This window comes from Caloenas nicobarica, chromosome 24, assembly GCF_036013445.1.
Source record: "Caloenas nicobarica isolate bCalNic1 chromosome 24, bCalNic1.hap1, whole genome shotgun sequence".
NCBI classification, from domain to species: domain Eukaryota; kingdom Metazoa; phylum Chordata; class Aves; order Columbiformes; family Columbidae; genus Caloenas; species Caloenas nicobarica.
Window position 1 is genome coordinate 4,625,491 of NC_088268.1, and position 27,449 is coordinate 4,652,939.

The following is a 27,449-nucleotide window of genomic DNA, read 5'->3' on the forward strand; positions in this document are numbered from 1 at the left end:
ACACGGGGCTGCTGCACACAGCGGGGCAAGGGCTGCCCTGCCGCAGCGCTCAGTGCTTGCCCAGGCGCGGCTCTTTACCGGTAGCTCGGAGCAAAGAGCAGGACCTGGCGCTCTCGGCCTTTTCAGCTCTGTCAATATTTGCCGGCGGCAGCCCCGCACCCGGTGCTTCACCTTACAGGAAAGGGCTGGAGTGGGAGACGGGGTTTCCTGTAAGCGCCGATAAGGAAGCAGCGATGCTTTCTCTGCATTTGCTCTCCCGGGAGGCGCTGCAGATGGAGTGTGCAGCCAAAAAGCAGCAGCGGCTCGGGACAGTGGTGATGGTCCGGGATGGGATGATGGGGCTGCAGCCTCGTGCCTGCCCCTTCCCAGGGCTGGGACATCAGAGAGAGGCAGGAACGGGGACCAGTTCAGGATGCTGATGGTCACAGGACATGAACACGGGACCCGGGGGAGGAAGTGGGGTCAGCCCGGGGTGGCCAAACACCCACGGGGGAGCAGGGAGAGGCCGTGGGCCGGGGATGGCCGGAGTGTTTGCCAGGCCAAGGGGGATGCCCAGGACTCCTGGCTCTGCCCGTGTCACTCTGCCAAGTCCGTTTGTCTCTCCACCCAGCTCCTCTCGCTGCCAGAAGCTCCGTCCCATTGTGGCAGCTCTGGGAGGGCTCTGGGCACATCCCTGGGTGGCTGTGGCTCAGATTCCCTTCGTGGGAAGAGGGGTGGCTGGGTCCCCACACCACGGCGAGGGCACAGCATCCAGGTCAGCTCCGCAGAGCCCTGAGCACTCATCACACGCTTGCTCACCCTCCTGGCCCAGGACGGGGATGCTCTGAGCCCCCACCCTCTGCCAGCGGGTCCTGGTTTGGGGATGGTGCCGGTGTTGGTGCCAGGGCTGCTCCCCGTGGCCCTGGTGCTGCCGAGCTCCGGCGCTTTCTAGGAATCGGCTCTTGCCTAAGCGGCGCTGTGGGCACGGGAGGAAATTGCCACCCCCGGGCAGCCGCACCCCGACACCCCCAGGGGGGCTTGTGCAATGTCGTGGGGGCAGGAGGGCCGGGGGGGCTGGTTTGCACCCCCTGGGCACCGTGGAGCTGCTGCCAGCGCCCACGGAAATGAACGCATTGTCCCATCTCCGTCCCCACACCCCGGCCATGTGGCGCTTCCCCCTGCGCAGGCGGGAGACAGGAAAGGCAAACAGCCCGGACTCTGGAGCAAAAAATAGTTTATTTCCATTTTTATCACATATATTAAAAAAACATCATATGTTTCTCTGGGGCTCACCCAGCTGCAGTAATAAATACAGTACAAAACACACTGCTCGGCTGTGAAGTTTCCAGTACGCAAATACAGCCGCGTGGGCAGGGGAGCTGCCGGCACAACCACGAGAGCGGGGGCTGCGCCGGGGCCGTGCCGGGCTCGGGGGAACAGGACTGTGTTCTGCCCAGCCCAGGAGATGCGGACAAATAAGTTAAATTGCAATAAATACACTGAGTTTAGGAGGGAAGGTGCTGGGGCTTCCCTGGAAAAGCCTCATCTGGCACCTCCCCTCCTTCGTCTTTACCTAAAGGCTAATAAATATTAATTAATGTCACTATGCCTAATAGAAATAACACTTGTCAGGTCTGTCCCTGCAGGCTGCAGCCCAGGCAGGGAGATGCTGCTCTGAAGCATCTTCATCCACAGATGAAGACGGTTTCCCCTCGGCCGGGGCGGATGCCGCAGTGGTACCCGCAGCACCCTGCACGAGCCATTGGGGAAACTGAGGCACACACGGTGTCTGCAGGAGCTGCCGGGGCTCAGCCCAGCTCCCGAACCTCATAGCAGAGATACGCTTTTGTTTAAATATTAAACAAGGGTGATGCTGCGCACGGATACCCGTGCACGGATGCCACCGCAGGGCCGGCCGCCCTGCCCAGTGACCGATGGGCGGGGAAGCCTCCCCAGCCGGATAAATATTAAATAGCGATAAATATTACAAAAAAAAAGCAGAAAAGCCGGGGGCTCCCAGGGACGGTCACTCAGGCTGGGACATAAATAAATAAGGTGCGGGGGGTGTCAGAGGCGGGCGAGGTGCCGCAGTGCCCGGTACGCCGTCTCCAGGAACCGCTGGAAGTTGGCCAGGATGAAAAAGCCGCCAACCTGGTGGTGGAAGCGGGAGGAGAAGGCGGGGAGGGGGTCCCGGCCCTCCGTGGGGAACGTCACCGTGGCCAGGCCCAGGTCCTCCACCTGCAGCCGGGCAGAAGCAGAAACATCAGCTCCGGAGCCAGAGGTACCCAGGAGCGCGGCAGCATCCTGGCACTGCCCGCCCAGCCGGTGTGAGCCGGGGTGCAGAGCCCCGTGTCCCGGCTGTGTTCCCCCAGGGATGCAGAGCCCTGTGATCCCCCCGTCCCCCCAGGGTTGCAGAGGCCCATGTCCCTGCTGTGTTCCTCCAGGGATGCAGAGTCCCGTGTCCTGGCTGTGTTCCCCCAGGGATGCAGAGCCCCATGATCCCCCTGTCCCCCCAGGGATGCAGATCCCTGTGCCTCCACCATGTCCCCCCAGGGATGCAGAGCCCCGTGTCCCTCCCGTGTCCCCCCAGGGATGCAGAGCCCCGTGTCCCTCCCGTGTCCCCCCAGGGAAGCAGAGCCCCGTGTCCCTACCCTGCCCACCCCATCCCCTCAGCCCCCCTGTGTCCCCGCGTCACCTGCTGCTGGATATTGGAGGACAGGTTGGCCGCGTCCAGCTGCAGCGTCTCCACCAGCCCCGCGTGCCTGGGCAGCAGCTCCCGCACGGCGGCCAGGGAGCCCTGGTAGACGCGGAGCCCATTGCGGATCTGGCTGAAACAGGCCTCCTGCGGGGGGAACGGCAGCGTCGCGGGGGGCTCAGCACACCCGGACACCCCCAAGCAGTGGGGAAGCCGGTGGGGCTGAGAGCGGCCGGCTCGTGGCAGGGATGGCGCTCACCGCGTGGAAGGTGCGGCTGTGACATTGCTCCAGCGGCGCCTGCGCGATGCCCAGGTCCTGCCGCACCAGCAGCAGCTCTTCCTCCTGGCACAGCTGGAACGTGTCACACTGCAGCCCATGGGGACAGGGTCAGGGTGGCACAGGGACCCCGACATCCCCAAACACCCCATCCCTGGGGTGCGGGACCCCCCACACAGCCCGGCCAGGAGGAGAGAGGGGATGGGGCGACCTGGTTAGGTGGGGACGGGACAAGAGCAAACGTGCCCCAGGGATGTCCCCGTGTGTCCCCAAGCCCCTGTCCCCCAGGGCTGGGCAGCACGGTGGGAGCCTGAGGCACAGGGGACACCGCTGGCCCCGGCTTTGCGGTGCTGATAAGGCCGGGAAGGGGAAGGTCACCTTATCTGCGACCTCGCAGTGCCCGTGGCCACCGTCCCCCCCCGCCGCGGCACCCGGGGGACTCACCACCACGCGCTGCAGCGCGGCCACGTCCCCCTTGATCTTGCGGGTGAACTCGAGGTTCTTGTGCAGGAAGAGCTGGAAGTCCTGGTCCCCCGAGAGCTCAGCCAGCGGCGCCCCGTGCAGCACCCGCCACGGCGCCCACAGCAGCGCCAGCGCCAGAGCCAGGACACCTGCGGGGACAGCGGCTCAGCGCGGGGACACCCCGGCTCCAGCCCAGGAACGGTGGCACCAGCACAGGCTGGGGAGGGGGCAGAGACCCCCCGAAAGGGGGAGACGGGAAAGGGACCCACAAGGCAGCGGAGTCTGTGTGTGCAGCTGCAGCGGGTGCTGTGGGTGCTCGGGTGCAGCGGGTTCTATGGGTACGGTGGGTTTTGTGGGTGCAATGGGTGCTCTGGGTGCTGTGCATGCAATGGGTGCTATAGGTTCAGTGGGTTTTACGGGTGCTCTGGGTGCCATGGGTGCAGTGGGGGCAATGGGTGCTAAAGGTACGGTGGGTTTTGTGGGTGCTCTGGGTGCTGTGGGGGCAGCAGGGCAGCGGGTGCCGTGGGGCAGCGGGTACTCACGGGTGAGGCAGCACATGGTCCCCGATGCGGCGTTTCCTCCTCTCGGCAGCGCGGTTGGGCCCGGCACGGCTGGTTCCTGCCCCGGCTCTGGGCAGCCTCATCGATCGGGGCATTTATAGCGGCCGCGGGGATTCACACCGATGTGGTAACCGTACCAATTGCCTAATGATTGTCTTAATCACCAACATGCAAATCCCGGGAGCTCCGGCCACTGCCCACACCTCGCAGCCGTGGGGCTTTCCCAGGGCCGGCGATGTCCCCGGGTGCTGAGCCGGGCGCTCAGCGTGGCCCTGGCACCGCGGCGGGTGCCGGGACGGTGCCGGTGGTGGCTCGGTGACTCATTAACCTGCTCGCAGGGCTCCCACCTCGCTGGCCAGTGCCCAGTGCCACAGGGTCACTCACAGGTGACAGTGGCTTTTCACAGCCTTGGGGGTTGTCACTGTCACCAGCCCATGTGGACATTGTCCCCACCAGCTGCCCAAGCCCCTCGCCCCGGCGTCAGGGCGGGCAATGGGAATGTGACCATCGTGGTGGTGGCACCAGCTGGAGGTGGCTGAGGTGACACCCCATCCAGGGACATATTGCCCCCCACTCAGCACCCACGATGGGGCCAGACCCCCCCGGTGAGGGGCTGTCCCCTCCGGCTCTTTCGGGGAAGCGGCCGCCAGCGCAGCCCCGGGATCGGGGCCGTCCGGGCTGATGTGGGAATTTTGGCTTGTGCCGGTTCCCGCAAGCGCTTCCTGGGCTGGTGCCAGCTGGGCCTGACCCTGCGCGGCGCGGGAGGGACCCCCCAGTGACCCCGGGGTGAGGCTGTGCCGGGGGGGTCTCACTCTGCGCCGCCGACCCCCAGCTCAGGCCTGGGTCCCATCACTGTCCTGCAGGTCATGGGCGCGGGGATGGGACAGGGACCCCTGTCCCCACGTGTCCCAGAGCTCAGAGGAGCCCCAGGACCTGCTCCCCGCTCCAGCTGGGGAAGGAGCCCCCGGTGGCTGCAGCCAGTCCGTGAGCACCAGCCAGGGCCCCGCCCAGCACGAGGCAGGTGTTAACTCTGAAACCTAATGATGGCTTCCCCGCCCAGGACCTGGCAGCACCAAGTGTTCTGCCCTCAGGCTGCAAGAAAGGACCTTGGCAGCGGAGCCTGTTTATGGGATTTCCTGGGAGAAATGCCCCCCCCCGGAGCTGGGGGAAGCCAGAACGGGGGTGGCCATCGAGGGGGCTCAGTGTGACACACCCGAGCACCTGGAGCATCGCCCCATTCCCCGGAGCAGAGCTGCCATCTCAGCAGGTTGGTGCTTTCAGAAATCGGGGTGGTGGGGACGTGAATCAGCGCCTGGTGGGGCCCAAAGCCCCCGTCAGCTTTCCAGGGAAGGAAGTGGCGGCCAGACCTGAAACCTCGTGGGTGTTGGGGTGGGGGTGGCTGAGCTGACCCAGCACAACCCCCCCGGAACAGCCCTGCCCCACCCGGGGACTGTCCTGGGCCCCCGTCCCCCACAGTTCTGCCTCGTGGCCACCTGATCTGGGCACCCCCGGCCCCTTCCCAGCATCCGCCAGGACATCAGCGCTTTTGGGGTGTCCCTGTGTCTACATTTGGCTGCTGCAGCAGAACAAAGTTGTTTTGGGGAAGGAGGATCCTGGAGGTTGGAGCAGAGGGAGTCCCGGGGGTCCCTGGCTCAGCTCTGCGCTTGTCCCCGTGTCCCCAAGCCCCCGGTTCCCCATCCTGGCACAGCTGGGGTGTCACCTCCAGCCCCAGGGGGGGTTCCGGGTGGAGAAATCAGCCCCACGCACACCCACAGTCACAACAAACCCACCGTGGGAGGGCACCAGGCTGGTGGTTGGTTTTTTTTCTTTTTGCAACTTTTATTTTAAAAGTCATAATTGAAGCTTAACAAAGTTTGACCCCATTATTGTTGCAAGAGCTGGGGGCACCCGCGGTCCCTGCGGAGCCGCGTTCCTGCCCCCCCCCGGCGCCTGCCCTGGCCCCGCTTCTCCCCAGGAGCTCCCAAATTCATGGGCTGGTCTCGGGCTCAGCAACCACAGCCAACCTTAAAAGAATGTTTGTTTATTGGGGAAGGGGGTTCCCGCTGTGGGGGGGGAGTGGGCCCATGGCTGTGGGCCCAGGGACCCCCCCCATCCCCCTCCCACAGTACAGACATGCAGATATTTATTTATAAAAGAGGCAGCTGGGGACGGGGCTGCACGGGGGGGGCTCTGCTCAGACACCATCTTCCCGAGGGACAAATAAAAAAATACAGCCAGGCCAGAGGGTCACGGAAAACCGTCGTCATCATCCTCTGCCATCTCCTTTGCGAACTCCAGGTCCTGCTGCTCGCGCTCCCGGCGCTCCTGGAAGGCAAAAGGCAGAGATTGGTGGCAGTTTGGGGACAGGGGCCATGTCCTTGGTGGCGGAGGGACCCAGATGAGGTCTCACCTCTGCAGATTCCAAGTCCTTGTTGTAAGATTTGGGCGGGAACCTCATGGCCTGGAAAAAAAGAAAAACATGGGAATAAAAGGTCTGAGCTGAGCGACGCCTCAGCCCGGCCCCGATGTCCCCAAGCGCTTGGGGACCTGCCGCGCTCACCTTGACCGACATATTGTGGATGTCGAGGCAGAACGAGATGCGCTGGTGAAACGCCAGCTGGGGCTCCCGGGTGGAGTAAATGTCGATCATTTCCTTGGACTGGACGTAGCCCTTCTCGTGGTTAATGCTGGCCTCGATCACGCCGTCCCGGATGGCCTGCAAGCCGGGGGGGGACGCGGTCAGGGCCCACACTGTCCCCGAGGGCCGAGGCAGCGGTTTGGAGTGAAAGCGGCTGCTGTGACAGGAGCGGGGGGCTCAGGACGCAGCACAGAGAGGGGACTTGGTGCTCTGAGCATCCTCAGAAGCTCCGGGAGGAGCCTCAACCTAAAAATTAGTGACTGCAACACTGCAGGGACCGGGCAGTGGTGAGAAATGGGGCTGAGGACAGCGCAGGACCCCGGGGGACGGGACTTCACCTTGGCCACAATGAACTCTGCGTCCTCCGGACTGTCCAGCTGCAGCTTCTGGGCGATATCAGCCAGGGAGATGCGGGAGTAGGAGAGACTGATCATCCGGACACCTGCGGGGGGGAACGGGAGTGGAGCCCCCCAGGCCAGGCAGCCCCAGGGTACCCCAGACACCCCAGCAGTGTCCTACCCGTCTTGATGACGTTGTGTCTCAGGCGAATGATCAGGGTGTAGGTGCCATCAGCCTGGAACTTGTCCCCAAACTGATCAAGGACTTGGTTGAATTTGGCCAGGTTCCCGGTCCTGACGGCTGGAGGAGAGAACGCGCTAACTGGGGAGGGGGCAGGGTCTGGGATGCAGTGGGGGCGGACACAGGGACGCGGTGGGTGACACACAGGGCTGACCCCCAGGGCTGTTGTCCCCTCCTCTGTGGAGCCACTGGGTGAAACTGGCCTGGCACTGGAACCAGTACAGCCTGCAGCTGCGTCCCATCGAGGGGAGGGGACAGAAACCCCCCTGCTCCCTCCCCAGGGCTTCCCACTCCCCCAAAGCGCTGGGACATTGTGCCAGGACAGCGGGGAGGGAGCAAGCGTGGGTGGGGGGCCCGTCATACCCTGGGTCAGGAGGAAATAGGGCATGAGCGAGCGCTTGAGGGAGGGTTGTCTGAACTGCAGCCTGTCCGGGATCTCCCCAAGCAGCAGTTCCACCACAATCAGCAGCTTGTGCACCTGCAGCAGAAAAAAAATCGTGAGCTTCTGCAGGGCCCAACTCTGAGGCAGCTTCCCTGGGGATGCTGGAGGTACCAAACCCCCCAAACTGCTTGTTCCCTGCTCACTGTCTGCTTGAAGCCGACGGCCGTGTGCTGCGGTGCCTTCCGCAGGGCGTTGGTCATGGTTCTTCTTGCCTCTGAGTACTCCAGCTGGATGGCCTTGATGCGCCCTGCAGTGACACGGGGCAGAAATCGTGTGGAAAAGCCACCAAGTGAATCCCGCTGGATCCACACGGATGGAGCTTCAAATCCTGCCTGGGAGCCCCATCCCCAGCTGCTTAAACAGGTTCTCCGGGGAACCGGAGCCCCCGGTGACAGGACCAGAGGAAACGGCCTCAAGTTGCGCCAGGGGAGGTTGAGGTTGGATCTGGGGAACAACTTCTTCCCCAAAGGGCTGTCAGGCATTGGAACAGGCTGCCCAGGGCAGTGCTGGAGTCACCATCCCTGGAGGGGTTGGACAGACGGAGATGAGGTTCTCAGGGACATCGGGCAGTGCCAGGGCTGGGGGAATGGTCGGACTCCATGATCTTGAGGGGCTTTTCCAATCAAAATGATTCTATAATTCTATGATCTTGGTCCCAGTGCTGCAAGGGCCCCTCTGTGTCTCACCTGTGTAATAGAGGTACCGAGCCCACTCGTTGTTGTTGGCCTGTTCGGGAAACACGGACTTGGAGACGAGTTTTTCTGCTTGGTCGTAGAGGTTGTAGTGGAGATAGTTCCTCAGCAGCAGGTTCAGGAGGGTGGCCTGGCCGTCCGCGTCATGGCGCAGCGTGGCCGTGCGGAGCCGGGCGTGCAGGAAGCTGCGGGAAAGGGAGAAAAAACACGTCAGGGAGGAGGAAAAGAACCGCCTGGCTCAGCAGGGTGGAAGGGACCAAGCGCAGGGAGATCCCGCATGTGGGATTCACTCTACCTCCTGACCACGTCGAGTTTATTCAGGAATTCGTATATGCGGGAGTGGTAATAATAACATTTTGCCACCACCAGGTCAAGAGCCCGGCGGTTTTGGGAACTGATCTTCTGCATCAGGTCGTCAGACACTTTCTGAGCCTACAGGAGGGAGAGAGAGGTCAGAGCAGAGGAACCGCTGCCCAGGAAGAACAGAGAGGCTGTAGGGCTGAGCCCGGGGCTGCCTCCAAATGTGGCTGAAATATCAGGGAAAGTGTGGGACTCCCGGATTCTCACCTCTGGGTATCGCTTGCTGTTCATCAGGTAGATGACGAGGAGCAGCTGGAGGTAGGTCTCCACTTCAGGCAGGAGAGGGGCTGAGGCCGCTTTCCCTGTCCGCGGGCGAAACTGCAGCTCAGCTTCCGTGTCCATGGACTGTGGGGAGAGAGACGTGCTGGGCTCCCTGTGTCTACTCCTGTCCCCAACCCATCCCCAGTGACACCAGAGCCAGCCCGGGCTGCCAGCACTATAGTCCCATCCCCACCAAGAGCTGCAGCAAGTCATCTCACACACGAGCCTGTCCCAAGTGTCCCCAAGCCCCTGCCGTTCCTGGAGGCTCCTGGGTATGGGACTGGTGTCCCCTCCCCGTCCCCATACCCGTACCTCCTCCAGGAAGCCGAGCAGAAAGTCCCGCACGGTGCTGTTGGAGGTGAAGAAGCCGTTGATGGCTTTGTGGAGCACGTTGGAGTTGAGGCGGCGGGAGGTGGAGGGCAGAGCCCGCAGGGCGCGCAGGACGTAACGCGGCTCCTTCCCCGACACGGCCTTTTCCAGCTGCTTCACGTGCTCCTTGATGTCTGCAGGGGGACAAGGAATAAGGTGTCAGTTTGTGTGTCCCAGAGATCTCTGCTGAAGGATGTGCCAGGATGAAGCTGGTATCGGGATCCCCCAGATACAAGACGCCCCGTCCTGCAGCTCTTGGGTCCCTCTGTCCACCCGTGTCCGTGTGTCCCCAGTGTCCCCGGTGACCTCACTCGGAGTGGGTGGCTGGAGAACGTCCCTCCGGGGGTCCCATCCCCTCATTCTCCCCACGGGCTCCATGCTCACCCCACAGGGCCCCCCCACCCCTCAGAGACCCCCACTCAAAACCACCCCCCTCCCCTTCCCTCACAGCCCCTTATCCCCACAGTGACCCCCAATTTCTCTCCTTTGACACCTTTTCCAGCATCTTTCCCCCAGCCCCTACAACGATCCGCCTCCCCGGGGTCTCTATGCCCCCCCCCACTTCTCCCACAGGGACCCCTCACGGAAGCTCCCCCGAGCTGCCCCTGCTCCCCCATGACCCCTCAACCGACACCCCCCACCCCAACTCCCCGTTACCGGGACCACCCCCCCTCACCCTCCAACGTGATGGCGTCCAGCTCTCGCTGCGGTTGCCTCTCCCCGGCCGTTTCGGTCGCCGCCGCCGTCTCCTCCTGCATCTCCACGTCGGGGGGGGCGGGCGGCGGCCCGTCCGGGGGGGCCTTGGCCTTGTCGCCGCGGCGGCGGGACGAGCCGTCCTGCTTCATGGCCGGGCCGAGCCGGCGGTGACACTGCAACAACCGCGGGGCACGCCGGGAGCCGCCAGGCGCGCCCAGCCGCCGGCCGGCCTCACCCACCAGACCTGGGAGGTCGAGCGCCGAGCTCTCGGGTGTTTCCGTCAAGCTCTCGGGTGTTTCCGTGAAACGCTCGCGTGTTGCCGTCAGGCTCTCGGGTGTTTCCGTCAGGCTCTCGGGTGTTTCCGTGGGACGCTCGAGTGTTGCCGTACAGGCTCTCGGGTGTTTCCGTGAAACGTTCGAGTGTTTCCGTCGGGCGCTCGGGTATTTCCGCACGCCGCTCGGTTCTTTCCGCTTGTTTCCTGCGCATGCGCGGACGCTCCTCGCTGAGGCGAGGTGCGAGGGCGGCGGCCTCAGCCGCGGGCGTCGGTCGCCGTTCCCGTATTTGAGGGGCTCGGGCTGGGGCTGGGCTCCCCTCGTCGCCGGTACATAGCGTGGCCAAGCCTCTTGTGCTGGCGGTGCCCCCAGAGCCATCGGTGACCAACTAGGTAAGCAGCGCTACCCCTTGCTGAGGGCACCCTCTCCCCTGAGGGACCCGCCCAGGCCCTGAGTCTGAGGAGAGCTGGGCCTGCAGGCACTGGGTGACTGAAAACACCCCCCGGATTAAAAAATTGCCTCTCAGAATGCCTAGTTATCCAGTAAGAAAATAATTCTCTTTATTTATAAAGTCATAATCCAAGTATTTGTTACGTTGTTCTGCAATGCTGTGATTTATTTCTTGCTGGTGGGGTGTGTAATTGTGTGGTGGAGGTGCCGTTTGCCAGGTGGGCATCATTAAAAGGCTCTGAGATCCCACAGCTTTCTAACACTGAACAGCTTACTGAGTCACACCCGTGTCACAGGTGTGACCAGGATAAATGAGTTATTGTTGACTTATTCCTTTGTACGTTATTGACTGCGTGATCAGTGTGCTGGTGTTTTTTAGGACAACCAGGATCATGCAAAATGCAGCTGCCACCCTTGCGTGGGCTGTAGGTGTTTCGCTCTACATTCAGATGTGGGGAAGGAAAAAAAAACAGTTTTGGTACCTGGCTTCCATAAGGAGTTTTCTTGCCCTAACTCTGGTTTTCCCACTCATTTTAAATCAGCACTAAGCCTTAATAAGGAATTCCTCACCTACGTAGCAGGGTAAAATTCAGAGAGAGGATCTGGCTTTTGCAGTAAGAAACTTTCACATGCATTGTCAAGCGATTCCCTTGGAACGGGAGGATGTGTGTAACCTAATCTGAGTTGCTCAGAAGACCGAGGACGTACAGAGACACGTACAGGGCTGCGACGGCTGGGAAGGCGTTGTCTGTACAGATAACGGATCCATCCTTCTGGAGCTTCACTCCGCTCATCTCAACCAGGGCAATGGTTAATTCTTGTTCCTTCTCCTGTGGGAAGGAGAGCAAAGTGGGATCCACGCTGAACGGCCCCGTCGTGTCTTCTATGTCATGTTCCAGGATGCTCTCAACCTTCACAGTAATGACAAAAAAAAGAGCAAAATCAGTATTTTAACACTCTCATCTGTGGAAGTCATTAAGTAAATGATCTCTTTGACTTGTGGAGTGCTTTACCATCTTACAGGCACACTATGTAATCCACATTTATATATGGGCCTTTTTACCCTATAACACTATTGCTCATGTATTCGGTTTCCAGTTTCTTGTGAATTAGTTATGCCCAAGAAATTAAAATTGTAGTGGGTTTGTTTGTTTGTTTTTTTAAATCTGGAGCCAAAGCAGCCAGAAAATTCTGACTGCCATTTCAAGAAAAATGGCGATCAGCTGTGTCCAATGTAATATTTATCATCAGCAAAACAGTTGTTAGACATCTGAGGTATTCAGGTCTTGGGGTGATTTCTCTTAAAGTGAGTATTTTGATCCTTGCCAAGTTTGAAGCGATTATTCCTTCCCTTCTTCCCAGTGTTACCTAAAGTTGTGATACTGCTGCCTATATCATCATCTAAATGTTGCTTTACTTAAAATAACACTCCCCCCACCCTTTCGTTTTGAGCCACGTGTGATTTGTGTTTTCTCTCACCAGCTTAAGCCATTGGGGCACAATCTTCTCTTCCAAAGCCTCCAGCAACAGCAGCAGCTGATTCTCCGTTAGCTCTGCAGAGTTATTATAATAAAACAGGATATTTATATAATAAAACAGGTTTGTACCAAAACCCCTCAACAGTGTTTCAGAGGCATCTGGCCAGATGGGAAGGGTTGACCATGAACTATCTTGCAAGGAATGCCTGTTCAGTCAATAGTTCTAGTGCAGCCTCCCTGTGAGACAAATACGGCTGTTACTGTGGGTACAAAGAGACCAAAGCGGTTGAGGGGAGATTCAAGCCATATTTTGTGGCAGCCTTGGGAAAAGATCCCTGGAATTTGCACTGCTCTCTCTGTAAGGTGATCTTGCCATCTTTCCCCACATTTTAATTCTGATTTCAAGCCCTCTTTTCCTGGCCTGAGTGGTAACTCGGTGTAACGCGCCTGGCAGTTGCTGCTCTGCGACTGTTTTGTGCTCTTGGCATAAACCACCTTCATTCCCGCAGTCTAAGAAATTAATGTAGATAAATCCTCTGCAAGCGTCTCTCGCTCTCTAAGTTTTCTGTATTCTGCTAGTCGTCTTGGTGGGAACAATACATTAATATGTTGTTTTTAATATATTCTGGTGCTACTGGATTTAGCTGTTAAAACGGCCAACCAGTCTTACCATCTAACGCGTCCAGAGTGTAGGTGATTGCTCCTGCCAGCGCAAGGAGAAGATCCCTTGAAGAATCCTGTAAGCTGCTCAGCAGGTCTTTTAAGTCTGGGCTTTCTGTTTCCAGCTCAGAACCACCAGTGTCATGAAGAACTGCTTCCATCTAGGGGGATAAGGAAAGGAAACATCAGGATTTAAGATAAGAGATCTGCTGAGTAAAGGATTTTTGGATCGCTCGTTATGGCACAGGAGAAATAATTTCTGAGGGCAAGAGGTGCAATTGTGGATGTCTCTGTATTTATAAATCCTGGTGGTAAGAAGAACTTTGCTTACTTTCTGGGTCAGCTCTTGAAAGAGGTTCCTGTCTCTCATCGCAGCTTTGATGGCTTTTAAAAATACGACGAGCACATCAGAAGACAGCGTGGAGAGAATTTGACAATTTGCTTTAAGTTCTCCTTCCAGTTCTCCTAATTTTCCTTGTGAGGAACCTGAAAATCAGAGTGTACAAATATGTCACTTGTAAACTAGGCAATGCCACAGGAAGTTCGCTGGCACCCCTAAATTTAGAATTTGAAACATTTCTATGAATATTTTCAAAAGAAATATGCAGGTTTGAGTTGGACAGTTGTCATGTCTCAGGTAATAGGCAGTACTCGACAGTAAACACATCGCTTTTAGTAGTTTTGTTTGTCCTGAGAGACTCTGTCTTATCCAAAGCAGGTAAAAATAGTGTAAGTAATAAAATCCATTGCTTACCGTCAGATACAAGCATTGTTCTTGCTTCGTATGGGAAGTAGTCAAGATCTGCAAAAGGATAAAAAGGGCATTGCTGACTTAGAAAAATATTTAAAGCTGGATTTTTTTTTTTTTAACAGGGATGTTTTAAAGACTGTAGATACTGGTATCCCAGGTCTGAAATCTCAGGTCAGACTGGTGTTTGCACTCTTTCCAGCACACACATCTTCTGCCCATTCATTTAAAATCTGTTATTCCTACACCTCGTTCACTACCATCACGTGCCTTGTGTTGGGGTCTGTATGGGCCAATAAGTGTGTTAAAATATGAGTAAATTAAAATGACGGCTTGTACTCAATGAGATCCCTACAGGCGTAGGAAGCACAGGGGAAGCAAATTGAATGTGGGCTGTAAAATCCTGCAGCCGTTTTGTGGATCTCAGGCCCCTCATTTTCTACCTGCCCAGCGTAAGCATCTTTTATACCGGTCTTGCCGCTGAAGGGTCAGTCACCCTGTTTTCTCCCTGTCTCTTTTCATTTGAGTAGGAAAACAAAACAAACCTCTGCCCTCTGTGCTGTTTTTCAACAGGAGTTGGTAGTTTTTGGAAGCTACTTACACCACGATTCATCTGTAATCCCCAGCTGGATTGCCCTGAAGGCCAGGGTGCAGCCTTTGGGTATAGTTATGCTTTGTTTTTTCGCTGTGGTGCCCTGGTCAATGAAGAAAAAAAAAATCTGTTACCAGGCCTGGATGGCTTGCAGATGTTTGGGAAGGACAGATTCCAGAGGCTGAAGAGACATCAAACCTTCACACTAAACTTGGCATAAAACTGGGCCATGAAGCCCGCCGTCGCCTTGGTGCATTCCTCGTAGCTCGTCTCCTCAGAGGCTTCTATTGTTTCGTGAATCACGTATAAAATGTGTTGTGCTTTCTTTAGTTGTCGAATGAAGGTGTGATTCATATCCATTTTTCTAAAAGAGAAAAAGGATGCGATAAATGATTGCGTGACCTGGTGTGGGGTCAGAGGATGATGACCGGAGGGCACATTCTCCCTCTGTGTCTGCCATACCTTTTGTCTTGCAGTGCGTTGAGTTCTGGTAGCGGGATATGGTTCTTCTCCAGCGTGATGGACCACGCTTTGGATGAGGATGCAGCTCCTTTCACCTCTGCGTTTGCACAGTCCACAGGAACACTTAGATTACCATCAACTCTGTCGCTGCTGCTTTTTTTCAGTGTAAATTTGCTTGAATCTCTATCCCCTCCGTTGGGAAAGAGGGACTCTGAAATAATTTGATGCATTAGCTTAAGCATTGGTTACACAGGCTCAGTATTATAACTATTGTGCACGCAAGAAAGATGAAACGTGGTAGACTTCAGACACAAGTGATTCAAATGTTTCGTATGTGGAAATTGTAAATTTAAGAATGATAAATGTGAGCTTTACCTATGCTTTTATTGTCTTCTCCAGGCAGCAGCACGTTGTTGAGCCTGTAACCTGTCTGCTCGTAGCGGGGAAATAGGTGGAATATGGTTTTTCTTTTTCTTTTCACTAGACAGAGGGGTCTGAAATGTTCATGGCCTGAGAAGCTGGGAACTGGCACCAGGGTTCCTTTTGGATCCATTTGATGTACTATGGATTCAGTGAGTTTTTTAAACATCCTGCTGTGGCTGGATGAATTTTTGAACTGAAGCAAAGTCTACTTGTGCCTTAGGAAAGATACAAGACAAGTTAAGCAAAATTACTTTAAAAATACAAGCAGATGGTTGTAAGAAAATAACTGGTACTTTTAATTACAAAGAACTTTTCAAAACTGATAATAACCCAAACCAGCCCACATTAGTACAAGAACACACCTTTCACAGGAATTACATATAGGGAATAATTAATGCATTGTCCTGAAGTTTAAAAAGAAAAAAGCTTGAGCAATTTCTTGCTGTTTTTTACCGCTTCAGTGTTTTTTTTTTTTCCCCTGGCATCTTGTTGCTTAGTGGTCAGGCGTGGTTTAGCATTGTTACAAAATAGAGCGTTAGAAAAATGGTTTCATCAAAGTCTTACTGCAGGGAAGTAAAAGTGCTGAGAGGTGAATACTGGGTTGAGGGGGGAAGTTAGGAGAGCTTGTTCAATGGCAAGTCTCCTCCAAAATATATTTTAAAAAAATGATCCCAGCACAGCTACTTGGGTATGTCTTGGTGCTCTGCCTGTATCCCCTGCAGTGCAGAGATGGATATTTGAGAGGCAGAAAAAAATCACTGTTCATTTCCTGTTGTAGCTTGGTTTTAGTCCAAAGTTTCAATTTTGCTTCTTGCTTCAGTCAGCGTATGTGAGATATGATGATGAACTTTCATCTACAAATGCAAAAACTTCTGTACTTACTGAGAGGGGGGAAAAAAAAGGTGCAGGTCTTTTCCCTCTGCTGCACCTGACTTTATCAAGTCTGGTTGGAGAAGAGACGCTGATCCCTGTTTACAGTTCAGATGAGCAGATATGGAGGGATATCTTCCCACAGGGGTCTAAAAAAGAGACTGACTTAGTCTGATTCTTCCAGAAAGCAGAACTCTCATATGACAAAGGGTGTATGCAATGGAGCTGTGGACAGGAATTAGTCTCGTGTGGGGTCATTTTAGCAGTACCTACAGGACTCATTCCCTTGGGAGACTTTACAAAGACATAAAAACTAAACAAGAACATTCAACAGTTTACTCCACCCCTCTTCTGTACTGAAAGCTCTTAAAAAATGTACTTGCCTATTTGTGGAGTGAGTGGCTTCTCGTCCACGGTGGGTGGGCGATGCACAGAGCGATCCGCTGTGAATTGGAGTGATGTGGCCTCTTTAACACCGGAGCTGGCGAAATGCGTTCTCCCCGCCTCCCTGGGCAGAGGTCCGGAAGCATCTGCTAAATTAGGGCACAAAAAAGCCCGTTGCTTGCATAATTCTTCCTCCCAAAAGCTTCAGTCATCGACCTGAGTCACTCTCTCAAGATCCGTTACAGTGGCCGTGGACTTGAACTGCTTCTACAAATGCATCGTTCCTATAAGATTTGTTTAATTTCTAGCATGGTTCTGGTTTTCATTTATACTTCTGATCTGTTAAGATGAGGAACAGTGTGTTCCGATTCTGGAGGATTTCACTAAACCCGTGAGCGAGCTAATTAAGGCGGTGTAGACAAGGGGACAGTGTTATATCACTGGAGACAATTATTAACTTTTATTGATGAGTGGTGCACACGCCTGTTTGCTGTGAGCAGCAGAGAGTTCCTGTGCCTCGCAGGTGCCGTTCCCTGTGCAGGGATCCATGCGGTGGGCTACAAGCTCTTTGCTTCACTGCAACCGGTCACTTGGTGGCCTTGGAATTGCCATATAGGATTAATTTGCCACACTTGTTTAAAAGCAAAACTTGTTCATTTAAAAATCCAAGGAATCAAACAAAAGCTTTTTACATGAATACTTACTTTATTAGTTTCTCTTAGAATACTGTACAAAGGAGTAATAAAAATATTCACACTTTTATTTTAGAAAGTTCTCTACATGAGACTTCTGTATACACAGCAAAAAGAAGGGCTACAGGAAAAAAACCCCTAAAACTATGTACAATGTCAGAATGTGCCATTAAAAAAACCCAACTAATTTAAACTGATCCAAGGAGGATACATATACACAAACACTTGCATGCTTAAAAAGATTATAGGCAATGACAAAGCAATATAAGTTGTAATGAGAAATATTAATGTGTTAACAATGGTAACCAGCTGCTGTCCCCTTTTTAAGGGCCAGTACCATGCTTCTATTAAAACAAACAGAAAATTAAACAAAGATTTAAAAAAATAAAGTACTCAGAAATTAAGTAGTCCCAGATCTTGGGCTTTTCTTTTTATTTTTTTAAAGGTTTCTTCCTGCGAAGGGCTGGACTGTATGACATCCCATGAGCTACGTTAAACAAGTCGCAAGACAGGATCCCTAAACTGGAGGTATTGGGCTGGTGGTACTTGATTTTCTGGCTTTTCTGGTGCAGTGGCTGCCACACTGTGCAAACACGTGCGTGGTCTTATAGTGGCTTGGGAGAGGCTTTGCCCGGGACGGGACTGGGCAGAGGGACAGCTTCTGCCATTCCCGTGAAGAAGTCAAGGGGTGGTTTTCAGCAGCTTTTCTCCTTTGCCATTCATGGCAGAACAAAACAGAAAAGCATTTTAAGTACCTGCTTACCCAGTAATTGTTTCTCAGCCACAGGTCAGAGTCCACCTTTAATTCTCCAGTTCGCCCTAGTCACTCTAGGAGAAGCCAGTACAAGTTTGAGAGGAAAATCTGTCAAGTGTGACGTGATCAAAATCCCATTTAAAGCCAGTAACAAATACTTATCTCCTTTATGCAGGTACTTGCAGAAAATTCTCCAGTCTAAACGAATGAACGGGCAGTTTTAGCACTGGCATTCTGGTTCTTCACGCAGAGGTAAGCTTCACCCCGGATCACTGCAAGTGCACGTCTGAAAATCCCTCAGCCTGTCCACGCTGCCGCGATTGCCCTTTTCTCAGAAACTAGTTATCCCATCAGTGCTTTGACTCTACCCTTTAACTTGTTTGGCGCAAGATGAGCCTTTTGAGTGCTGAACTCACTTCTAGATGAACTTAACAAACACAAATAAACCAGAAGTGGTTTCAGTACAGAGTTCCAGGAGATGTGGAGCCGTGTCTGTTACCTCCACACCGCTGCGGTGGGGACAATCAGAAATTTGATTGGGTACCGCTCGCTCCCGTGACACCAACGGGAAGGAGCCACCTGACTGGCACATGAGGGTGGCTCAAGCAATTGCAACTGTGGTTTAATTACAATTAACTTATGGTTTCCTTTCTATGTTTGATTAATTCTGATACCTACCCTTAAGATGGGATCTTAAGGAAGACATTATCAGATGTATAATTGTTCAAGTAATTATTAATTTTATGTAGATACTTAATGCACCCCATTATTAACAAAGTCTTCCTTCAACTCTCTCACTTCTTTCCATATTTCTCCACTTTTCATTTATGTTTCCCTTGATTGGATTAACTTCAGTTATTCCACAGCAAAAATACTATCCCTGTGTTGTACAGAAAATCATTTGCCATGTAACACATATCTATATAAAGTCTATTTTAATAATTTGTGTGAACAAGGTAAATAAGAAAAGCTTACTATCAGAATTAAGGCTTTGCCTAACAAGAAGTTTTTAGGCTCTAAAAACTACCTTTTTGAGAAACTAATAATCCCGTTCTGTTTAACAGTTGATCTTTAATTTAACAAAACAGAATCAGGTGTCCATAGTGTCAGCTAAGAGCACAAATAACATGTCCAGATCCTCAGCTGGTGTAATGCCGAGGCCTTCAGGGAAACGGAAGTGCTGTACTTCATAAACAAGAGCTGACCTCCACCTTCCATTCATACTTCTGCTAAAAATATCAAAACTGCTTTGACTTTATAATGTGCATATACTTAGAAATACCCAGTATATGTCTGTCTATGTTGGAGTAATGCTTTTAAGCATATAGCCACTGTTGCAGAAAAAAGTTGATGTTTTTCTCCTTGTATTCTAGGAAAATAAATAAATAGTTTTCTTTCCTCTGGAGATTGACCACTGGCATGGAAGTTGTGCCTGCGGGCAGACGTTCAGGTCTGTTAAGCCACATCCAGTCTGCGTTACAGGTACAGCCTTCGCCGTCACGCTGCAGCTCTGAGGGCATCGAAACTCTCGACTTCTCAGTCCTTTCAAAGGTACTTAGCTGATTGATGAAATCTTTCTTATTTTGAAAACAATATCTATTTTTTTCAAAAGTCATTGTCTAGTAGCTTAAAGAGTATATTCGCTTTAGGGTATATAGTACCTTAACTAAAGCAGCAGTCCTTACGTCATGGTGGTTAAAAGGTTTAACCCGTCAAGTAAATTGCACATCTGTCAAACTCCCTCACTGGAGAACAGCACTCGGGTATTGAGCCAGACTCTTTTTTGACCTTCTTGAAAACTTCCTTTTCACTTAAAATATTTCCACTTCTCCAACATATTAGGTAATGATTCTCTATGCATTCCAGCGGCCCTCTGAGGTACGCTAGATGTTTTTCCCTTCTCTGCAGCAGTCTTGTAAGAAATGATTAAGTCTGAGATAGAGAAGTAAAGCGGCTTGCATAAAATTACGTATGGAGCAGTACAAGATCTTATATCCAAATCTGAAGTTTCCCATCCTTGTCCTATGCTCAGGCCATCAAAAAGAACTCGACAATATCCACTATGACCTCTAAAGCTAGAATCGGCTAATGCAGGAGCAAAATATAGAATATTTAAAATGTTTATACCATTGTCAAAAGTGTGAGACAATATAAGCACTAAGACAACAAAAAATACAGGTTTTCGTGAGTTTACAGGGGAAGCATGAGGAAAAACACGTTTCCTCCAGCACACAACCCAAAAGAAAACCAGATTGCTTTGAACAGTAGAAAGCTGTCTCAGCCAGGAAACCTAAACCTGCTTTATTCAGGTGGTAACTTTATGGGAAAAAGGCTCAATTTTGTTCCTATATGAAATAATCTGTTATTTTCAGTGACCCACTGCATCCTTCTGTTGGTCAGTTCACTCTGCTGCTGGTGCTGCAGAACCCAGGCAGATTCTGGTAGAAGCTGAAAATAACAAGTATGATTTAGGATCTATTGACTTTTTCCCTGAACTACGTGAATGGTACTGTAGAAAAGTGAACCTCTATCAAATTGCAGGTCCTTCCTTCCTGTACTGTTCTTAGTAAAAGAACTTCCTTTCTCAGTGGCATAAAAGATTGCAAAATAAAAATGTCATTCTCTTCCCCTGCCCCAAAATGGAACTCAAACCTCGAAACAATCAAGTATTGGGAAAGTCTGGTTGTATCCCTTTGAATTTCCCCCACATATCACTTAAAGCACCTAGCTTCAGAAAGGGAAGTCTATTTTAAAGTGCATTTACCACAGCAATAGTACCAGCACTAAAAGCTTTTCCCCTCATCCCTATTCTCTTCATTCAATATCTGGGATAGACGAAAATCTCCCCAGAATTCATCCTCGTTGTACCTTGAAGTCTCAGTGTATCTGCATCTATTTATGACACTGGAATAAAAGAAATCCAGTGTCATACGCATCCTGCTCCGCGCTAAACTCTACTCTGGAGCTTGCTTAGATTTATTGGGCATGAGGATCCAGCATGCGGTTTATGTCTATTGGATACTGCAGTTAAACAGCCGCTGTGAAATTACATCCCAGTGTGCGCAGGGGTGAAGAAACGGGAGTAGAGAGAAGGAACTTCCCCCTCTCCCCTGCTCCTCTTCCGTGCGCTCCAGCCACGCAGTTCAGTACTTGTTGATCCCAAAGATCCGGACTCCGTGAAACTGAGGCAGTTTGGGGATCAGGACGCTCATAAGGGAGATAGTGTTGATTACGAAGTGTATCCGGTCATACTTGGTGTAAAAGCTGGTTAGAAAATACCTAGAAAGGAGAGGAACAGAGGGAGAGGGGAGACTGAATTACAGCGCTTCGTGGTTTTGTTTCCCAGGACAGCATGTGCAGCAGGAGCCTTGATGGGTACAAATGTGTGAGGCAGCTCAGCTGCCCCAAAATACTCACAGGACGATGGGCATGATGGTCAGGAACTTGCGCGACGCCGTGAACTGCACGCCGTAGTCCATCTGCTCCCAGTGCGTCAGCAGCCGGGCCTTCCCCTGGTCCGGAGTCTCAAAAGGAGTTCCCTTCACGGTGTGTAGGAAGATGTACATGCTCTGTAGGAAAATGTACATGCTCTGTAGCAAACACAAACGCGTTGTGAAGCACACGGAGGGTTCTCTACGCCCCTTGCCACCAGAAACGGTCAGCTTCACGAACAGCGTGGCTGCGGGAGCTTGCACCAGCGCGTGGTTCCGCTAGAGGGACGTATCGCATCATCACTGCTCGAACTCGCAGCAGCTAATGAAGCAGCGAGAGTGAGGAAGGAAGAAAAGCTGCTGGCTCAGGCTTGGCTGTTACACCTGAGGCCTCTGGTTCAGCTCCTGGGCTTAAGCCAAGAAGGTGGTTGCAAGATCAGAGCCCGCAGATCTCCGGGATCAGGAGATGAGTGTGGACTCGCTCTACCATGCAACAGCAATGCTCTACGCGTTCTAAAAAAGTGCTGGCAGATCTGTGGGCAGTGAGGGTCTGTTACCGCCCTGATTGCAAGTTAACCTCTTGAAATGGAGCCCTGGCCACAGATAAACAGCAATTGTTTGGCTACGTCACGTGTGTTTTTTTTTTTTAAGTATTGCCATTGCTGGCCTTTAAACTCCTTTCTGTTCCCAGGACCTAATTTTTTAAGCTGCCAGAGAAGGGGAAGGAGCTGGCTGAACAGCAGGCAGCTTGTGAACAGAACTCCAAGCAGCTCTACTTGGTGATTTTTGTGGGTTTTTATTGTTGTGTTTTGCCCCCATTTTTTTTTTCCTTTCCCCCACCCCCCCAGCTAGAAATGCAAATAACATTAGCATGAGGGTCCCCAATAAGGTGGCCTCTGGAATATTCTCTGGCTGAGACACTATTTAAAATAAAGGATATAAAATTGATTGCTGAAGCTCTGAAGCATTTTGCCCCTTATGCCTGAGGGTGAAGGGCTGAGACGTCTGCTCCTCAGCTCTCGGACCCAAACGTGCTGAGACCTGCGCAGCGGGACAGCAGAGGTGCAGAAGCGAGACATTAAACCCAGGGAACCCACGTGCCCTTGTCCCCAGCACAGTGCTGTGACACCTGTTCACTTGGGTACCTGATCCTTAGAAGGGGGGAAGTTGTTCCTGGATTAATTTTTTCCTTTAAGCAGAGCAAAGTTTGGGTTTTAATCTTGTTTTCTTAACTCTGATGAGGCAAATTCAGATTATATCAAGTGAAGGCTGTCCTGCCAGCTTCTGTGCCCTGTCACAGCTGTTCCTCTGTGACAAAGGGACTTACCCGGCAGGCAAATGAATTCCGTGTCCCCTCTGAGCAGCCTCACCAGATGTTTGCTGTCTCATCTGCCTAGGCTGGACTTAAATATGTGGCCTAGAGGCAAAGGTGCAGTCTGAGGGGTGGAGGTTGAGTAACTTACCCTGTGTCTTTAGAAATACAGAGAAAGGAATTGTTTCAACAAGAACCTTACTACATTGCTCTCAGAAGAGCAGCCGGTGCTGAGAGGTGATCTCTCCATGCCCCAGGAAGCCAAACCAGCCACGCTGTTTCCTTACCATGTTGTGAATGATGTTGGTGAGAGTCCAAACCACAGGGACGCTGAAGAAGGGGATGCTCAGGAGCACGACGTGCAGCAGGCCGATGCCGAGGATGTAGGACAACCAAATGCCGCGGCTGTTCATGACGCGGGTGTTGGGGTTCACCTCGCTGTGCGCTGTTCCCACGTTCATGTTGGCTCTTGTGTCGAATGGGCACCCCTGGAACTAAAGCGGAGTCGGGTCAGTACTCGGATCACGGCAACGCTCCATCTGAATTGCTCAGGTAAGCACCGTGGGGGTGGAACGCAGCGCCGTCTGGCTGTTAAGCAAACCTGAAATCTTGTTTGCTATAAAAACCACAAGTCTGTTGACTTCTCTGCACCTCATTGTTTTCATTTCTAGAGCTGATGTTCATGGGGGGAAGGTATTGGAGGAGCGATTGAGATTTGGGAATAACGTGTGGGAAGCCTGTCTGTGACAGAAGCTACTTGTGATCTGCTGAAATGCTTTCCTGGAACTGAGATGTCAAGGTTCAGTCCTCCGATTGCCTGACAAGACTCAAACCAATACTTCTAAGCGCTTCTTAAGTCCTCATCAGAGTGTTAATTGTGGAAGCACTCAGCATATGAAGCTTCTTGCAGTTTTTTTACAGGTTCAGCATACATTAAACTCGGAAAAGAACACAAGTATTTGCAGAGTAAAGGCACAGCAGGTCTGTATCAACAGATCTCTTAATTACTTCAGCTAAATTAAAACGGTTCTGCACAGCTCTAGAGGCTTGCTGCATTCCTGGTCTGGCTTATGTGTTTTCCCTTCCAATTTAAGATTATGGGGAGAGGGGAAAAAAGTAACAAATTCCCCCATGGGGAAGGAATGAGATTCTTCTTGAGTTAGATATAACAAGGAAAAGTGCATCGGGAGGATATTTCAGTGGCAAGAACTGCAGAGGAGATGGCTTTTCCCCCTACCTGGAAAGAGCAGCTGCTGCATAGGCGGAAAACTGATTTTTTTTTTCCTGAACAATGCCAGGAGGGCGAGGAAGCAGGGCAGTGTCATCCTCTCGGAGAGGAGCACGTCTTTGGAGTGGTGTCCTGCAGCCTGTGCAGGTATCGGGGTGGCTTTTTGGGCTGAGAGCAGCAGGTATCAGTCAGCTTTTAGGCTTTCTGGGAAGGTGGGAGCTCTGGTTTACCCATTTCCAAGGATTACAGGAAATGACACAAATTAGAACTGCTCTAAAGCTTGAATATCTTTACACCGAAGTCAGAGAAGTTCTTGTGTAAACTCATCTTTGTCCGTGTCCCACGGAAATGCAGTTTAATTTGATAACACGGCCTGTCCCTGTGTGCGGAGGACCTCAAGGCGAGGGCTCTTTCCTGATGTCCAGCCCGGTGGTTTTGCTGCTCTGGTTCCCACAGCTGGAAGATGCCGCTGCTGTTCTCTCTCGCAGCCTTTGGTCTCGGGAGGCGATTCCCAGCCAGATCCAACATTACACGCCGCGTGTCGCTGCCAGCTGCTCGAGTTCCCTCGCGGAGCGCTGGGCCTGGCTTGTTTCAGGAGCTGGCGTTTCCCCCGGTTCCTGCCCGGAGTGAGAACACGAAGCCAACACTGGACTCCGCGGCTCCTGGGTGAGCAGAACAGATGCTCGCCCGCCTCTGCTACCCAGGTGTCACTCAGGGACCTTATATCTGGAGGTTTTTGCTACCAGAAAAAAGGTTTGCAAGTGTGCATAGCGCTTGTTGTCTTGTCTTGTTGGCTACTGGTTATTCCAGAGAAAAGCCTGAAGCTTGGTCTGAAAGCAGGACTAGAGCCAGAGTTCAGCACTTCAGTCCTGGCAGCTCTATCCTTAATCTGGTGCAATTCCTAAGGGCTTTCCGAAGGAAATCTAGGGCTTGCGGTGAAGCATAACATGGGTCAAAAAAGTCATATTGTTGCAACAACAACAAAAAGCAGCACAAGCGGCCCTGAGGAATGCATAAACAGGAGTGCTGGCTGCCAGACAGAGGAAATCATTCTCCTAAATACTGGTAAAGATCTCGGCTGGAATAGTGTCCAGTTCTGGAGGAGCTGGAGGAAGTCCAGGGGAGAGGAGTGAGAATGAGCAGAGGTGTAGGAAAAACATGACCTGCAAGGACAGACTGAAGGAAAACGGGGTTTGTTTAGACTAGAGAATGTTGGAAAGAGGAGTGAGGAATAATCCTCCAACATGCACAGACTGCTGTGTGGAGAAAGGAGACGAGTTGTGCACAACCGAGGCTTGGAATGACTTGCCAATGTGGAAGGACTGATGTTGGAATGGAGCGGCCAGGGAAGGCGATCACTGGTCTCACTGGAGGCTTTAAAATAAGTTTCATAAACAGTTAAAAAGTAAGATTCCTGTTTGGAGTGAGAGGTTGAGCAGGTGGCCCCCTCGGGACCCTCTTTTCTTGCAACGATGCGGTTACCCAAGGCAACAGAAGCTTGCGGACTTTCCAGCAAGCCCTACAGCAGGGGCAGAAGTAAATATAAACAAATAGAGCAGAATTTCCATTTGAGGACAACCACGAGTGTAATTTTTCAAAAACTAATGAGTAACTTCTACTTGGGTCCCCTCTGCAAATGAGGGCAGTTGTAAATCTGCAGCTGGGTAGCAAAAGGCCAAACCTCAGAAGCCACACATGAAGCAGTTCTGCTCTCTGTGCCTCAGTTTCCTTGCTTGTAAAAATGAGGATTAGCCGGGTAAAATGCTACAAACATCCCAGAGGTTAATTCATTCTTGCAAGAGAGGGAGTGAGACGTCAAGCGTTTGGTCCTACGCTGAGGATAATTCTGTGTGCTTCTCCAATTCTGTCCTTCCCCACCTTAAAAACATTTAATCTGCGGATCTTTTCGATATCTGAACCGCTGTTTGCTCCCTTCAGGTTGCGCACGCGGCTCTCCACGCTGTTGCAAAAGTCTGGCTGAGGGCGCATGACCTCCCAGAGCTCCGACCCCTACCCCAGCCCAGATCCCGTGGTGTTTGCTTTCTGATTTTTACACTGGGGATTTGTTCACCTGCAGGAAAAACAACACAAAACAACAGCGGGAGGAACTCCAGTTCCCCCCCAGGAGCTGCTGGCTGCGAAGTTTTGCTTTCCCACTTGTGCAGCTTTTTTTTTTTCTTAGGGACAGAAAAGCTTTCAATGTTTCACCAGAAGGGGTGTGAAGGTCAGGATTGTGCTGGGGTTGGACTGTGTCCATCCAAGGAGAGGAAAAGTCATAGCTGTGGTTGGAGGCAAAGGGCACGCAGTGACGGCCGAGCTGAGCCCTTTCTCTGCCCCATCCTTTTGTGGTGTGTTCCCAACTTCCCCCACCAGCCTTGGCGGGGGAAAGAGTCGAGTTTTGGGGCTGCATCTGGTGTGACAGCATCTCCCCACTTCTGAGGAAACAGGGAAATAAAACGACATCGGCAGCTTCCTGCTCGCTTTCTCATCCACCGGCTGCTGGAGGACCCACGACCTCTGCCTAAATCCCTGGCACCGTGGCCTGGGTCCTTCCCCACCTTTGCTGTTGTCCCCAGAGGAGTGTGACAACCGTGTGTTCCCGTCCCCTTGTGCTTTAGCTGCCTGGGGATCGCACCCTGGGCTCAGTACCCTGTTGTTCCTCAGCCCGGTGCAGGAACTTTGTGGGGAACGAGGGCGCAGGTGCTCGGTCGATCTTCCTGAGCATTCCCAGAACGTGATTATGATCCCACAGAACTGATTATGATCCCACGGAGCCGCAATCCCTACCCCTGGCAGCACCAGCAATCACCATCTCCCAAGCAAATAAATATTTTGAACCCTTCTTTGCGCGATGGCATCGAGTCCATCAAAGCTGTTGGCAAACGCGGCTGAGAGGAGAGATCGGACCCGGACGGCGCAGCTTCGTGTCCCAGGCTGGCCCGGAGTCATTGATGGACTTCAATGGGTCTGAGCCCTGTAGGGGCTGGGTTGTGGGGCTGCAGGTTTGGGGTGCAGCTCCAGGGCTCAGCTGGGGGGACCAGGAGCAGCAGGAGCCCCTGGGGCTCTGCCTCTCTCAAATTTTTAATTTAGGGGGAAAGCCGGGACCCGCAGGGGACGCTGTGTGGGTGATCGGGGTCCCCATCCAAAGACCGCGGGGACCCCCCTGCCCCGGAGCTTTCTGCCCCCATCCCGCAGCTGGTTTAGGATATTTTTTTGGTGTGTTTTTCCCTCGGACGGGCCCACACGAAGCCCCTTTCCCCACCCCCGGCCCCGGGGCTCGGCCGCCGCCTGTTCCCGGGGAGGGGGCGAGGCCTCCCCGGCCGGGCCCGCCGCGCTCCGGGCCGCTCCCGCAGCCCCGGGGGAGGCCGGGGAAGAACCGGCGGCCCCGGCCCCGCACTCACCGCTGCTCCGCCCGGCCCGGCCCGGCCCGGCTCGGCTCGGCTCGGTTCGGCTCACGGGGCCGGGGCTCCCTCCGCCGCGCACCCGCCGCCCCGGCTGCGCTCCCGGCGGCCCCCGCAGCCCGGCCCGCCCCGCCGCCCGGCACCACGGGAGCTGTAGTCCCGGGAGCGCCCGCACCGGAGCCCGGTGGGAGAGGCCGCGGGGGCCGCTGCAGGAACGGGCGGCGAGCCTGGGAGCCTTGGCCCCTCCGCGGGTGTCCTGGGCTCGGCGCCGGTGGCTCCACC

At 53.2% G+C, this 27,449-nt stretch overlaps 4 protein-coding genes across 4 annotated transcripts; all 4 read right to left on the reverse strand.

Annotated features, from left to right (window-relative positions):
- Positions 1–2,046: 2,046 nt before the first annotated feature.
- On the reverse strand, positions 2,047–3,971 carry CSF3 (colony stimulating factor 3). Its single transcript, XM_065651341.1, has 5 exons — positions 3,956–3,971; positions 3,396–3,562; positions 2,934–3,041; positions 2,675–2,821; positions 2,047–2,217 (listed from the first exon to the last, which is right to left on the reverse strand). Exons 1-5 carry the CDS (start codon positions 3,969–3,971, stop codon positions 2,047–2,049), a joined length of 609 nt encoding a protein of 202 aa, XP_065507413.1.
- Positions 3,972–5,998: 2,027 nt separating this feature from the next.
- On the reverse strand, positions 5,999–10,226 carry PSMD3 (proteasome 26S subunit, non-ATPase 3). Its single transcript, XM_065651084.1, has 12 exons — positions 9,991–10,226; positions 9,258–9,448; positions 8,892–9,029; positions 8,620–8,756; positions 8,319–8,509; positions 7,776–7,879; positions 7,554–7,668; positions 7,131–7,250; positions 6,950–7,053; positions 6,534–6,689; positions 6,384–6,434; positions 5,999–6,298 (listed from the first exon to the last, which is right to left on the reverse strand). The coding sequence occupies exons 1-12, from the start codon at positions 10,157–10,159 to the stop codon at positions 6,221–6,223; spliced, it is 1,554 nt and encodes a 517-aa protein (XP_065507156.1). The 5' UTR covers positions 10,160–10,226; the 3' UTR covers positions 5,999–6,220.
- A 642-nt stretch (positions 10,227–10,868) lies between these two features.
- On the reverse strand, positions 10,869–16,106 carry GSDMA (gasdermin A). Its single transcript, XM_065651250.1, has 10 exons — positions 15,978–16,106; positions 15,048–15,310; positions 14,673–14,883; positions 14,409–14,574; positions 14,220–14,313; positions 13,625–13,672; positions 13,202–13,356; positions 12,881–13,031; positions 12,212–12,285; positions 10,869–11,643 (listed from the first exon to the last, which is right to left on the reverse strand). Exons 2-10 carry the CDS (start codon positions 15,259–15,261, stop codon positions 11,407–11,409), a joined length of 1,350 nt encoding a protein of 449 aa, XP_065507322.1. The 5' UTR covers positions 15,262–15,310; positions 15,978–16,106; the 3' UTR covers positions 10,869–11,406.
- A 966-nt stretch (positions 16,107–17,072) lies between these two features.
- On the reverse strand, positions 17,073–27,278 carry ORMDL3 (ORMDL sphingolipid biosynthesis regulator 3). Its single transcript, XM_065651315.1, has 4 exons — positions 27,168–27,278; positions 22,826–23,032; positions 21,213–21,364; positions 17,073–21,074 (listed from the first exon to the last, which is right to left on the reverse strand). The coding sequence occupies exons 2-4, from the start codon at positions 22,997–22,999 to the stop codon at positions 20,939–20,941; spliced, it is 462 nt and encodes a 153-aa protein (XP_065507387.1). The 5' UTR covers positions 23,000–23,032; positions 27,168–27,278; the 3' UTR covers positions 17,073–20,938.
- Between the last annotated feature and the right edge of the window lie 171 nt (positions 27,279–27,449).